Source organism: Rhipicephalus microplus, chromosome X, assembly GCF_043290135.1.
Source record: "Rhipicephalus microplus isolate Deutch F79 chromosome X, USDA_Rmic, whole genome shotgun sequence".
Lineage (NCBI taxonomy): Eukaryota > Metazoa > Arthropoda > Arachnida > Ixodida > Ixodidae > Rhipicephalus > Rhipicephalus microplus.
Window position 1 is genome coordinate 230,366,634 of NC_134710.1, and position 14,050 is coordinate 230,380,683.

Consider the following 14,050-nt stretch of genomic DNA (forward strand, 5'->3'; position numbering starts at 1 on the left):
CATCTATTCACGTTCATGATACCAAATTTGGTATATGTTAAGCTAGCAAAACGGCTGCAAACAGGCTATGAGCATAGCATGTATTCATGTTTTACATGACACTAATATCATGATTATCATGTTTGGACATGTCATTTACCTTCGTTGTCCGTTCACATCACGTAATACCAAACTTGGTTTATGTGAAGCTAGCGAAACAGCTGCGAGTGCAAAGTCTGTGGAAAGTCTGGGGTGCACAAAGCACCTCGGACTTTCCACAGAAACTTAACAACATACTGAACCACCTGTATTTAAAACATCCCAACGTATGCATTCTAATTTTCGGCAACTTTAACTATTGGCAAGACCAAGCAGCTTTGTCAGGAAGATGCATGGAAAAAAAAGATTTCGTTAATGTCTGCCTAAACTTCAACCTCACACAGCTGGTGTTGGAGCCAACCCGAGTCACATATTTGACTTGATATTAACAACACATTCTTAAAGTTCTTCACTTACATACTTGCGCGAAATCAGCGACCATAAGGTTATACACTCAGTCTTCAACTTCAGTCTCTTGCCCAGTCAAATTCAATCGAAGACTATCAGTCTGTATGATAAAGGGAACTATGAGGCAATCAACGAGACAATTCGAGACAATTTTCAGAAACAAAATAGGAGAGCTGGCAAGAAAGTTCATACCCAGAACTTCATTTCGCACGTCTTCCCAAAAACCATGGTTCTCAAAAACCTTGAAAAGACTTAAAAATAAGAAAAAACGGCTATTTCGGGCTGCCAAGCTAAAACACAGTGCTCCTAATATGGAAAAATGCTTTGTTGCTGATAAAGCATATTTGCTTGCCTTATGCTAAGCACTCGTTTTTTCACACAGACCTACCCAAGATACTTACTAATAACCCCAGGAAATTTCGGAAAATAATTAATCCACAGGAAATGCACAGCATTACATTGAAAAGTGAAGTAAGTTACGATATCGGTAATTTTGAGAGCACTGAGCTCTTCAATATTGCTTTTTCGTCTGTGTTCACCGACGAGACCCCTATGCCTTTCCCTGTGTTAGCGAATTGTGTCCTGTTTTCTGTGTCGCGCATAACATTTATCCCAGAAGGCATAATGTCTATCATTGAAAACTGAAAATGTCTCCTTCGACAGGTGTGGACAGAATTCATTCTAAAATTCTTAAGAACACCAAATGCATTTCTTCAGTGATTCTGTCGCTGATATCCTCACAGTCATTCACACCGGCCACTTACCAGCAGACTGGAGGATGGGGAAAGTCACTCCGGTCTTCAAATCGGGTAACAAAGACAGCCCTCTAAACTATCGCCCCATTTCTTTAACAAATCGTGGAATATGTCATCTTTTCTCAAATCATTCATTTTCTTGACAACAATAACTTCTTCCACCCTGCACAGCATGGGTTTCGTAAGGGCTTGCAAGACCCCATTAGCCCTCTTTGCTCAGGATTTGCATGCCAATCTTGACAATAATCTGCAGACGGACGCAATATTTTTAGATTTTTCGAAAGCGTTCGACACGGCGCCTCATAGGCGGCTTGTAATGAAACTTAGATCTTTAAGTATACATCCTGACATAGTAAATTGGATTGAGGAATTTCTAACTAACCGCTCGCAATCTGCCTCTGTGGATGAAGTGCACTCTAGTGCCATTCCAGTAGTGTCAGGTGTCCCCCAAGGCTCCGTTCTCGGGCCCCTTCTCTTTCGGATTTACATAAACGACCTAGCTTCGTGCGTCTCCTCTTGTATCCGTTTGTTCGCCGATGATTGCATAATATACCGCTCGATCACCAACCCCACCGATCAAACCGCGTCCCAAGATGACCTAAACCACGTTCAAGAATGGTGTGACCTGCGGCTGATGAAACTTATTCCCAACAAGTGCAAGACCGTTTCATTTCACTACCGCCACAACCCCTTCCTGTTCACTTGTGTAATTGCTAGCGTTACCCTTGAACACGTGTAGCCATACAAGTATCTCGGTGTCACCATATGTAATGATCTGAACTGGTGCACGCACATTTCTAACATCGTATTATCAGCGAACAAATCCCTGGGTGTACTGAAACGTCACCTCCGGCACGCACCTAAATATGTCAAGCTACAAGCCTACAAGTCCCTTATCTGGTCCAAATTAGAATACGCATTTGCAGTCTGGAGCCCACATCAAGGCAATCTGATCTACTCACTCGAGGCAGTTCAGAGCTGTGCCATCATATTCATTCATTCTTCGTAATCATACAATACCAGTGTATCATCGCTCAAAAAAGAATCGTTTATTTCTAGCCTTGACATCCACTGCCGCATCTCTAGTCTCAGCCTTTTTCATAAGTTTTTCATTGTCCACTGGCCCTCATATCTCACCGCACTTGTCATATACTTAAAGTTGCTCGGCCACGCATTAAGACGACCACATTTTCTATGTCCTTCTTTGTACAAAGAGCAAAAGACTGGAATGACCTTCCCCATGATGTCACCACTAAATCAATTGCCTGGCGAGCCAGTCGCCGAGTTCATTACTTCTCTTCGAACGCCGCCGCGCCGAGACGAAGATGAAGGGCCGCCATGTTGACGCGTCCCGTGAAACAAAAAGTCGCCGCCTTGGACCCCCCGCAGCAGAAAGTTGCTGCACTGAATGCGCAGGGAATTGCTCCAACTGGGAGCGAATAAGCTCGTCCTCTCGCGCAATCGAGAGGGCTTCGGATAATGAAATCGAGGAGCCCTTTTGAAGCATGCGGCAGCGAACGTTTTGCGAGGCTACCCCGGTGAAAAGCTGATGGCGGATCATATCATTCTCGAGCACGCCGAAGCCGCACGACGCGGCGAGCGTTCGAAGCGAAATGCCCCATAATCATTTTTTGATCAATTACGTGCCCATTTTTGCCTATGAAAAAAAATTTATATGTTAACTTACCCTTTATGTAATACCCCCTGGAGGGGTCTTTAAGGAAAATAAAGTTATCTTATGTTAAGGTTATTCTACGTATTTCTAAAGTGTGGCAGCACATACCAAGCTAGAGAACTGATCGAAAGAGGTGCACGTTTTAAACATACAGGGAATGATGTACTTATATGTAATTAACTAGCTAGCTGCATGTATTTAGGTTGCTAGCTAGCCGCCTACGTCTAGGTGCTCTTCGCCTCCTCATCATAGGGTAGGCCGAAAGTAGTATGGGAGGTTAAGGAGGGTTTGACGAATATGTCTGTCTTGTCATCGGATAAATAGCATGAAAATCTCGTTGCGCATGTCATTTAATGCTTCCTTGCAAACACGTGTGGCACATGCCTGTATACCATGAGCCATGGTACACAGGTATACACCACAGGTGGTTGACAGTTTATATTTCCCCAGTGATGGTGAGAACATGCATTGCAAATCTGAATGTGAGAGCATCAAGAAAAACTGACATCAACCTCAATGGCCCGGCAAATGCAAAAAATAAATATGAGGCTTCCAGAAAAAATCGAACCCAAACATTCTGATTGGCAACCAATTATATTCAGCCACAGAGCCATAACAGGTCTCAAAACTCCTTTGGAAAAAGAACCTATGAAGGCATATAGTTTGTGAAATGTCACTTGCAGTCACAGTGCTGGCTATCTCATCTTATAAACATTATATATGTACTCGTATGATGCAGGCATCATGTCAGGTCTACGTCAATGGTATACTTAAGCGCCACTTCTTGAAATCGGTCTACGCATTACAAACCATGGCTACCATCCTCGCAAGTGCCAGCGTGACATATCGTGTTACCGTTTCTAGTGGTGGTAATAGCTATATTGTTGTTGGCATTGTTATGCAACTGTAAACTGCTGGTTACCTAAAGATATGACAGTGTTCAGCACAGGTATATGCGTGCATTTACACCACAGTCCCCTACCCGTCTCATGCTTCTCACAACATTGATTCTCGTGGTATGTGGGATCTGCCTAATTTTTTAATCTTTTTACTTCTTTATTGAATCCTCCTTCTGGAGCTGAGCAGAAAGCATTTCTCAAGGACTAAAGAATCTGCGTTTTATTTTAAGAATATTTTCTATTAATGCTAGAACAATGCATTATATACAGCCACCTGTTGCTAACAGTGATCAGCCATTTCACAGTGTTAATTTTCAAGTTCCTCAGTATATAAATCAAAACGAATCTGACAGTGTGGGTGATGTGACATATCAGGTGCACCAACCAAATGTTGCCTTTGGGAATTCTGTTATTTAAAAATTTTCTCATATTAAATGAAGAAATGAACGGGGTATTGTTATAATCTGACATGCGCTGAACTTACTGCAGTTGCTTCCCGAAATGTGTTTCACTATTACTATATGATTTTGTACTGTTAAAAAGACTGCTGTTGGGTTACTTGAAGTTATCAGATGCAATACCTAGTTTTTTTTAATTAGGCAGACATTTTAAACATTTTCAGCGAGGATAAGGACATAATTTTGTCTAAATGTTCGTGTGAATTGTTCAATCAATTGTGATATCTTTATAACTAAGTGGAAGGAAAATCATGCCCCTATATGTTTGTAGAAGTTTTATGGAAGGCATTATTTAACTAAGTGGAAGGAAAATCATGCCCCTATATGTTTGTAGAAGTTTTATGGAAGGCATTATTGAAGGTTTGCTTAGGTAAAAATGATAGACGGCAGTTTTTTTGTTATTGGGTTGTACTACTATATTGGACAGGTTTTCATAATTTAGTGGCTTCCCAACTCTGTTGTATTCTCAAATTTGATCTTCTTAGTATCTTTTGTTCTTAGGTTAATGCTTCATACCAGCGCTGGAGTCTCCTCATTGCAGTCTTGACAAACGCAGTTTGCTCACTATTTCTTAGTTTGGCACTTCCTCTGCAGCCTGATCGTCTTCACTTTGCAAGAAGTTTTACTGTCAATGGTTTCTTTTTCTTTCTTTACTCGACACTGTTGCACAGCAAATAGCACATGCACTTTTTCAACTTTAAACATGTGAATGCATTCACTGAAACGTGCACATTTGGTGGAAGGATGTCTTGAAGGGCCAGTTTTGCACAAGATACTGAGGGGAACAGTGAAAAAAAAAAAACGGGACAGAGAAAGAATGAACACATCACACAGCACTTGTGTCGTGTGTTCAGTCTTTCTTCGTCCCGTTTTTTGTGCTGTTCCCCCCAGTATCAGCACATATTGTGGTTTTTAGGACTGGTTAGTCACATTTGTTGCATAGACTGCTATCTGCCCACTGAATTTTCCACTGTTTACTTTTTGTTTGTGTCTAAAAGTAACCTTGTAAAGTTTTACAGTAGTCTCTACTTGCAGTGCCTACTTTGTATATGTTTCTATTACTACGGCTGACAGTATTTCATTATTTAGGTGATCTTTGCACTTTGCACTTTATTATTGGCTCATGTTCTTTGGTTGCTGTGGAATTCGTCGAATCTGGTTCTTGTTTCTTTCATCATAGATTAAGTATTCGGTGGGGGACCCAGAGAACTTGTATCAGAGGATGCCTCAGGCAGCCATGGGCACGCCTCCCTACCAGAGCCTGCCGGTATTTGCGCTTTTCTCTTACGTTCCGCCTCCTGCTTGTCTGGCCTGGGCTGTTGCAGTTGTTATTTCTTCTCTGCACCTTTTAATTTCATTTTATCCTGAGGCATGCCTTGCTTTCTCACTGTGAATCAATTTTCTTTCTTAGGCATTGTGAAGCCGATGCATGTTCTACTTTGCCATGTCCTCTGTCTGTAAATTGATGAAGTTCAGAAAGTAGTCTGCGAACTTAGACAGGCTGATCTGTTTGTGCTCCATTTGCTTTTCTTTCTTTTATTCTAGCCTAAAAAATCTATGTGATTCTGGTGATTTGACTGCAGTATCAACAATTGTTCATAACAGTACTGTGCGTTGGCTTGTGTGATCATGCTGTATGAGTGCTGGTGAAACTCAAAAGGGTGATTGTACACATGCAACAATTAAATATCTTTGTTTGGTATGGGCAGATAAACACAGTGGATGTACACGTACATAGTGTTGTGGTGCTTTCTTTTTTTGTAACACAGGATCATGGGTATGGGCACAGTATTAACAACAGATCAAAAGACATCTCAGCAAGCCTTGTCACTGGGCATGATGCAACTTGAGTTTTTGTGGGCGCAAGTGTATGATCATGCCTTTATCTTTGCTTTAGCAGCTATCATTTCCGTTACTATAAGTAGGATGCAGATTTGAGTTCACATTAGTGTGACAAAGTATTTATTGTTCCAGTGTTTACAAGCACCTTGTACAATGTTAAAAACTGGAAAATTATTGTAATGGCTTAATTTTTTTAATTTTATTCTGGTTGAGGCAAATATATTTTACAGTACAAAAGCATTATGGGCAGCTGAGTGCCATGACTAATGATTAGATATATTCAGGTTGTGAGGCATAATCTGTGTTATTGTAATATTTATTGAATGCATTGTTAAAAGGGTACACTTGTCTTTGACATAAAAAATAACGGAAAAGATCAATTTTCCGAACATCACCTTTTTGTAACATGCAGGCAATAGCACAAGTTCTGACCTAGTTTCTCACACCTTGGATTAGTATTTCGGCCAATTTATATCACCAAGATAAGCTATATACTGAATGAAATAAAGAGCATAAAGAATGGGTTCTTTTATACTATGTTGCTGCTGAGGAATGTATGGAGTAGCAGTAAGCTTGCAGGTTATAACTATGGTGGCTACTAATCATCTATCAAAAATATTTTCATATCTTGTGTTACATGCACTTCCAAATTAGCTTTTTCTTTTCCTGTGTTTTCTTAAAACCTGAATTTTCAACTCATTGCAAGGTTCAGGGAGCAATTTCTCTGTAATCAGAGCACCTATAATAGTAATTATTATTGTAATAGCGAGCTGCATGAAGAAAAAATTGGATGTAATGATACCTGGTTTTGAGAAGTTCCCAATCTAACGAAGAAATTTCCATTCCCCGGCTAATCTCCATAGGGTTCAGTGTTGTTATTATTTCAGATGAACTAACTTTGCCACCATACCCAATTTAACAAAATTTAAGATTCAGTAATGAAAATGTGATTTTCTTCTAGTTCTAACAGAATTTTTTTAGCATGTACTGTAATGCTATCGTGTTAAAAGGTCCAGGCTGTCTAACCACAGCCCCAGTATTATTGAGACGAGGCTGCTTGCCAAACTTATGTTCGGGACAATGAACTTAGTTTTCAATAGCTCTTTTATACTAGGGGCATCAGTGGTTGCTTTCGTTACTTAATGGTTTAAGCAGCGCGTCCTCTGTTTTATCAGTGCCAGCCAGATGCGCTAAATTCAGCCATTCGCTACCCTCTCCTCTAGCCCTTTCCTGCTCTCACCCATTGCCTAGCTTTCGCATGTACTTTGCGGTCATGGGGAAGAAAACCCATCATGTAGTGCCTCACGATGAAAATAATATGAAGTAATTTTTTGTTCAGTTGTGTACAGATCCGTGGGACGGCATCTTGCAATCCTCGTGTTCACAATGTTGACGGTTACACTGGCTCTGTAAAAGATACGGTGTTTTGAGATAGCATGTTGCCGTTCATAGTGCTATGCAGGCAACTGATGGGGACGTGTCACTGCGACGCTGCTGCATTACTAGCGCTGTGAGGTGGTGGCAGTATTGCTTTGAGCCACAAAGAAGGAGCATGAAGGAACAAATCTGACAGATGTGTGATATTTGAGAGGGACACACATCTATCTCGTCTCCATGGGAAAGCGCTCAGACGCACATGTGATGCAAGCAGCCCTACCCCTCGTGTGGTGTTGCATCACAACCACACTCTGAACTAAAGCGGACCGACAGCTTCTGTTGAAGCGCGCACGTTTGCTTGCACTGGCATTGGATAAAATAAAGGAGGCATTGGTTTAAATGGCTGATTGCGCAGGTCCTCTACTCAAAATTTTCTCATTCAGACTTCTTGCACAATCATTGCATTTGTTCACTGCATCTTTGCATATTGGTAGCCTATTATAGCTTTACATGGTCGTCTACTTAGCCTTCATTGCCCATACATGGGGCTTCTAACAGCATACACAAAGCTACGCGTTTGCATTGTGCACGCACCATACGCTAATTTCTCGCAGGCTTTGTTCAAGTGATGCCCACAGAGCCATGCCACAAGCTTCGCGTATGGTATTCTAAAACTCTCTAATGCTGTGGTACATCTCAGGTGTTGCTGCATTACAATTTTAGATTTAAAAGGGCCGAAAAATTATTTTCCCAAATTGGACTAAATAATTTATGCACTGTCATCACTTCATTAAATTGAGTTTGACATTTCATGAACAGTGCCCACAATGATAAGATCAGGTTCTTGTATTTCAGCTTTGATATTCTTTTATTGTCATTTCATTAAACAATACCAAAATTCACCATATTCGGAACATAACATTTTGGTCTGTTGTATAATTGTTAATAGCTATCATATCAAAAGAAGCATTCCTACCACTCTGATTTTTATGGTTCTTAATATTCAGCTATGTGTCTGATGCAGGGTTTCAATAAATAGTTTTTGTGCTATTGTTTGCATAAATAGTGCTAATTCATTTTTAGCTAACTTTGAAACTACTTGACATATTTTAAAAACAATTGCATGTTTGTAATTAATGGAGAAAACTAAACAAAGCCGCATAGTTTTATTAAATTTGGTTGAGAAGATCGTATTGAATTTAAAAAAAAAAAACACTTCCCATATGCAGAAAGTATGTGCTGGTATAGGGCCTAAAGGTGCATTGTTATATAATTTCATGAAAAGAAAACTGTCAGCCACCTGTTTGCATAACAACGCTACTAGGAAACTCGTACAGATCTATAAGAAACAAAGCTTCCAAGTTGATAAAAAATTCGTTTTAGTGTGAGGCTCAAACAGGGGACCAGCACCTTTTCATTTCAAACAGGGGACCAGCACCCAACAATTTGTAGTTTTTAACAATAACAAGAAGTAGGAGGTCTGTTTTCCCTGTACAGATATGAAGAGTTGGCCTTTAAATATTACAGTGCAAAACGGACCCTAGATGTGCCAGCTGTACAGCCTGCCCACCACCAGTGACCACCATTTAGCCATGGCACATGCTATGTCATCTGCAGCAAAAAGTGGAGCCATCATCTACCACACTTTCAACTGCTCCCAATTGTGCATTTTATGTCAGGCAGAAGAAAGCTAAAATATCTGGATTTCTCGCGTAGCTGACCATTGTACATTTTTCTTTACTGGAAGGCAGGTGCTCATGTAGCAAGCTGCTCACTACGTCACTTCTTGCGAATGCGTCAGTGTTGTCAGACTCTCAGGTCGCTCGCATGTTTATAAAAATGTTAAATTATAAATTAAGTGTTCGACCAAATTTCGCCAGCTTATTTGTGAATGCAGTAGGATTATGATCAAGAATCGGGTGTCATGGCCCTGGGGGTTTTGAAACATTTTAAGAAAATTTTGAACGACATGTGCATTTATATTCCTAGCCATTGAATCGATAATATGCATTGATTTGTTTTATCATCCCAGTTGATTTATTAGTTATGAAAGCACAATTTTGATTTCCCAGTGTACATTTCCCTCAACTTTGCTGCTCACGTCTTGGCCAGCCAGTCAAAAATTTGTCATCGAAAAAACATGACACATCGATGCCTACTGAGCCATAGTTGACAATTTCATAGCGTCATACCACTTCGATGTTCGCACCACAATGACGTCACGTACAAAAACCTTGCAATGGCAGAATGGCCAGCATGCCTGAGCTGTAACGTCTTGTCTTAGAACCACATTGGAGGAATCTGAAAGGTCTCTCTACGGCGGCATTTCACCATGCTGAGAACGCGTTGACTACATTTTTCGACCATCCTCCGAAGGGTGGTGCTGTATGTTCAGAGACCATTGTCCTCGCATATCGCATGCAGTTGCGAGTATTTCTGTGTTTGTGTTGGTGCACTTTTGTTGCTTTTTCATAGTTTGTTGTGGCATGAATCATTCTGTGAACCTGTGATGAGCCAAAATTGCTTTGTCCCACTCTGCACGACCGCGTATGATTAGTGTCGGGAGAAGTAATCATTTGTTGCTTTCTGTCCTAAAAGACGACGAAAGGCCAAGTACACGGCACGCTAATCCATTCACGTATTGTTTTATCGCTATGCAAAACAAGAATAAACCTTGTTTGCCACATTTATCACACTGAACCGATAACCCCCAGATGAAAGTGCCATCTGTCAGAAACTGGTTGAAGTGCACGTAGTATTGGTATGCCGGGGAGGGTGCCAGTCAGACACCTCTCAATATTCCTTCACTGTAGTTAAAACAGAGGGCTGTTGGGCTTTGAGCAGTACTGTGAGCTGAAAAATTGCTGTATTATTCCTATATACTTCCTAGCTTTCATATAAATGTATTATTTTAGTGCAAACAGAGCTTAATAATGTGATTAAAATTTCATATGTCTTAAGATGACATCACTGGCTAGTTTCTATGCTGACGAGCGGTGCTGCCTTGTCATTTTAGGAGTGCAAGAAGGCTAGGCTTTCAAACAGGTGTTTTTTTTAAGTATCTGCTTGCTCGACTCTTATTGAAGCAGTGGAAACTACAGCTGGGCAGCACATCTTTCTTTTGACTGTCATTTTAACTAACCAGGAAGCTAGCAGATGGCACCTCCAAGGCAAATGAATCATTAACTCAAAGCAGGAAAAATAAGCGAGAAGGAAAATGAGCATTCATCCCTTTGTGGTGCAAAGCTATAAAGAAGTTGGTGAATTTTTGAGAAAGTAAGCCATATTTATTCATAGACCAACTACAAGTTGCTTCCTACATTCTCCACGCACCGAAATTTCTGGGGTACATGAGCTCTTCTCGACACTAAAAATATAAAGCCACACTAGCATTTTTGGTTACTCCATCCAAAGCAGTTGTCGGGTGACCTACGGTGGCATATAGGAGGTGCCCTGAGGTGTATCAGTGTGAAGTGTTACATAATAAACAAGAACTTGAGTTGAGGGTTACTCATTTTGCATATATTTTGAAATTCTCCTGGCAACTTTGTGGGCAATAATTATCGTAATTTTTCTTGCTTTGTATTCTTTTACTTCTTCAATAGATATAAACGAAATATAGGGACCTGAAAAAAGTGTTGCGGGACCCTTGTGAGATCCTTTAAGGAGAACAAACAACTCGGGGCATGATGGTTGGTCGCAATTGAAGGGGACAGGGAACAGGGATAAAATTTCAGAACAAGTTGTGTAGTTGAATTTAGGTGCATGTTAAACAATCTTGGCTGGTTCAAATCAATCAAGAGTCCCACAGGGCATGCCACATAATCATGTGGTTTTGTCATATGGAACCCCAGGAATTATTATTATTAAGAATGTGGCAGTTTTAGAGTTTGTGTTCATATACTATTGCAGACCCGGCCCCAATGCGCACAGGAAGTGTTAACAGCAGACATCTCAACATAGAGCACTGAAATGGCTAAGGATTGCATTGTAAGAATGACAGTGGTAGTGGTTTCCATGAAATTACAGTACTAAAGAGGCAGAAATGGCAGTAGTTTAGTTAGTATGTTGAAACCCGTGGTGGCACTTGAGCACTGTCAGTCTGACTAGGGCAAATTTTGGGCTGCTCAAAAGGATAGGAGAGGAGTGGCTAGTTGAAGTGTATGGCATTAGTTGAATTCTCAGGTTGAAGAGAGTAGCCTTGGCTAAGTGTGAAGCTTTGGGGGCAGTGGGGAGGCGCTATGAAAAGGATGACATTGTGGCTACCTGCAATGGTTATTGCATGATCACTACACTTTCTAACAACAGCAGCTGTGCTACCTTCAGTTATGTGTATGACTCGAGCAGCACATGTAAGCATTTACAAGTTAATGATCTCTCTGGAAGGTGCAAAATGAAGCACCTTGGGATATCAATATCAGCTTGGTTGTGATTTAAACAACCACCTGAGACATGAGTTTGTGTTGGCTACCAAGTGCTTTGCGTGCACTCGCTGCAACAGCTGTCAATGTAGCGCTCATGGGCATGTGTTGCCGTGCATGGCGCTTGTTTTGTGTTTTGTGAAGTCAAGTGGCCAGCTGTGCTCACAACAACAAAAACTGGTTCTGCCTCTCACGGCTGACCCTGAAACCGAAACTACAACCGCTGCTACAAATATGCCCCAAAATAACTAACCATCATGCACTTGACAAAGCGAGGTTTCAGTCATTATCAAGGGGTCATGAGCTAGTTATTGCAACAACAGTGAAAACAACAACAAAAAAAAAACATCATGCACAATTTTTGTGTCCGTGCTTCTTAAATGAGAAATGTGCTGTTTCTTTGCGAGACATAATTTTGGTCGTGGCCTCATGTTGTTTCGTTGCTTCGCACCTTTTTCTGCTCTTTTCTCATACTGGGCACAAGTGTTCCTATTGCTTATGTACATTGCATTCATAGAGTTGAAATATCTGGCAGTGGTTTAAGCCAGCTATCAACTATTTACTGGGCTTTCATGATAGGTAGTTGCTCCTTTATTTTTGGTCCATAAGACTGATGTTGCTAAAATTATGGGGCTTAATTTTCAGTGCAAAGGCCCTAAAACTGAAACGAAAATGAACAAGGCACCTCATGCACATGATCATCATATGGTATTTTGGAAGCCCTAGGGAAACACGTACAGTCCGTTATAACATTAAAAGGCAGCAGCAGCATTTCCAGATTGAGCTGGATGCGCTCAGGTTTGCACCAGTGAATACTGTCTAGAGTGACTTCATCAGCCACACTGCCGGTGACCCCACCATTGGAGAAATGGTGACCCTACCATTGCTGAGTACGGAAGTGGGACTATTTTTCTTAGTTGCAGAGACAATGGACAGCTTTGCTTTGTTTTCTTAGGCAGGGCATCTAATGAACGTGGCTATAGATGAGCCTAAGGGAATTTTTTTAACTTAATTAAAGGAATCGCTATCATCATTGTCAAAAGTCTTTCCCAGTGATGTCCAATTTGCCCTATCTTGTGCAAGCTGATTTCATATTATCCCTGTAAACTTATCAATTTTGAGTCTCCAATTCATCTGTATAGCGGTTCATTGACATAACTATCAGTTGTCTGTCCTATGCGATACATGGCTGGCCCAGGTCTGCTCCTTTCGCTTGATGTCAACTAGAATATATACACCTTTTTGTTCCCGAATCCATTTTGTTATCATTCATTCTTCCATATTACTGAGCATTATCTTGTCTTGAGCATATTCATATTTAGGCTTACTTTTATTATTTATCAGTTAAGGTAATCAATCATATTTTATAATTGATTGCTAATAGGTCTTGCTGCCATTAATATACTCATGGTGTGACGAGGAGTCAGCAGCTCAATGTCACTAGCAATATGCTGAACTCGTAAAATCATGCTAAGTTTTAACAAGCTGCCCCAGCTATATACCAAGAAGTCATGATACTATTGTAGGAAATTGAAGTTCTTATCACATGCTAAAATGTTTGTTTTTTTTCTGAATTTATTAGCTACTGCTTCTTTTGCAATACTACCATCTTTTTGTCTTTGCAATCCTGTGCAAGTTTGGAATGCTGTCATAATAAAGGAAATTAAGTGTACCATTTTGTGATGTTGAGAATCTAAAAGGAAAAGAAGCCCGAAGAAGGTTTAAGAGCAGTAGTATAAAGTGACATACTTTATAATCTTGGGCACAATTTTTTCTGTGTTTTCACAGCTCCCGATTATTACTATTGTAGTACCCGCTGCCAAGTCAGTTCATCTGTCACAAAGATAGTGAAGTTAGATAATCTATAAATCCTAAAAGAATGTTTCTTCACATATATTTAAAAAAAAAGTAAGTTAGCAAAATTGATAAATGTGATAGCAACCAGAATAAACTGAGACAGAATTGACTGAGAAATTTTTCCTCCACATATTGTAATAAAAGTGTTTCCATACATGGCAGTAAGGAAGTAGTGTGTACTAATGCAGCATTGATATATATGTGCCTGTCACAACTGCTGTGGATGAGTTGTTTGTGCGAGTATTTCAAAAAGATTAATTTTTTTTTTTTTCTCTTGAAG

The 14,050-nt window shown here is 40.3% G+C and overlaps 1 protein-coding gene across 6 annotated transcripts in view; it reads left to right on the forward strand.

Annotated features, from left to right (window-relative positions):
• LOC119187847 (protein SCAI) overlaps positions 1–14,050 on the forward strand; it is a 160,688-nt gene that overhangs the window by 115,243 nt on the left and 31,395 nt on the right. For 3 of the 6 annotated variants that reach the window (XM_075878761.1, XM_075878758.1, XM_037435940.2), the window contains one exon: positions 5,454–5,540. The exons of the other annotated variants lie outside the window; for them this stretch is intronic. In XM_075878761.1, the coding sequence (XP_075734876.1) occupies positions 5,454–5,540 (87 nt within the window). The remainder of the gene's footprint in view (positions 1–5,453; positions 5,541–14,050) is intronic. 6 annotated transcript variants of the gene reach the window in all.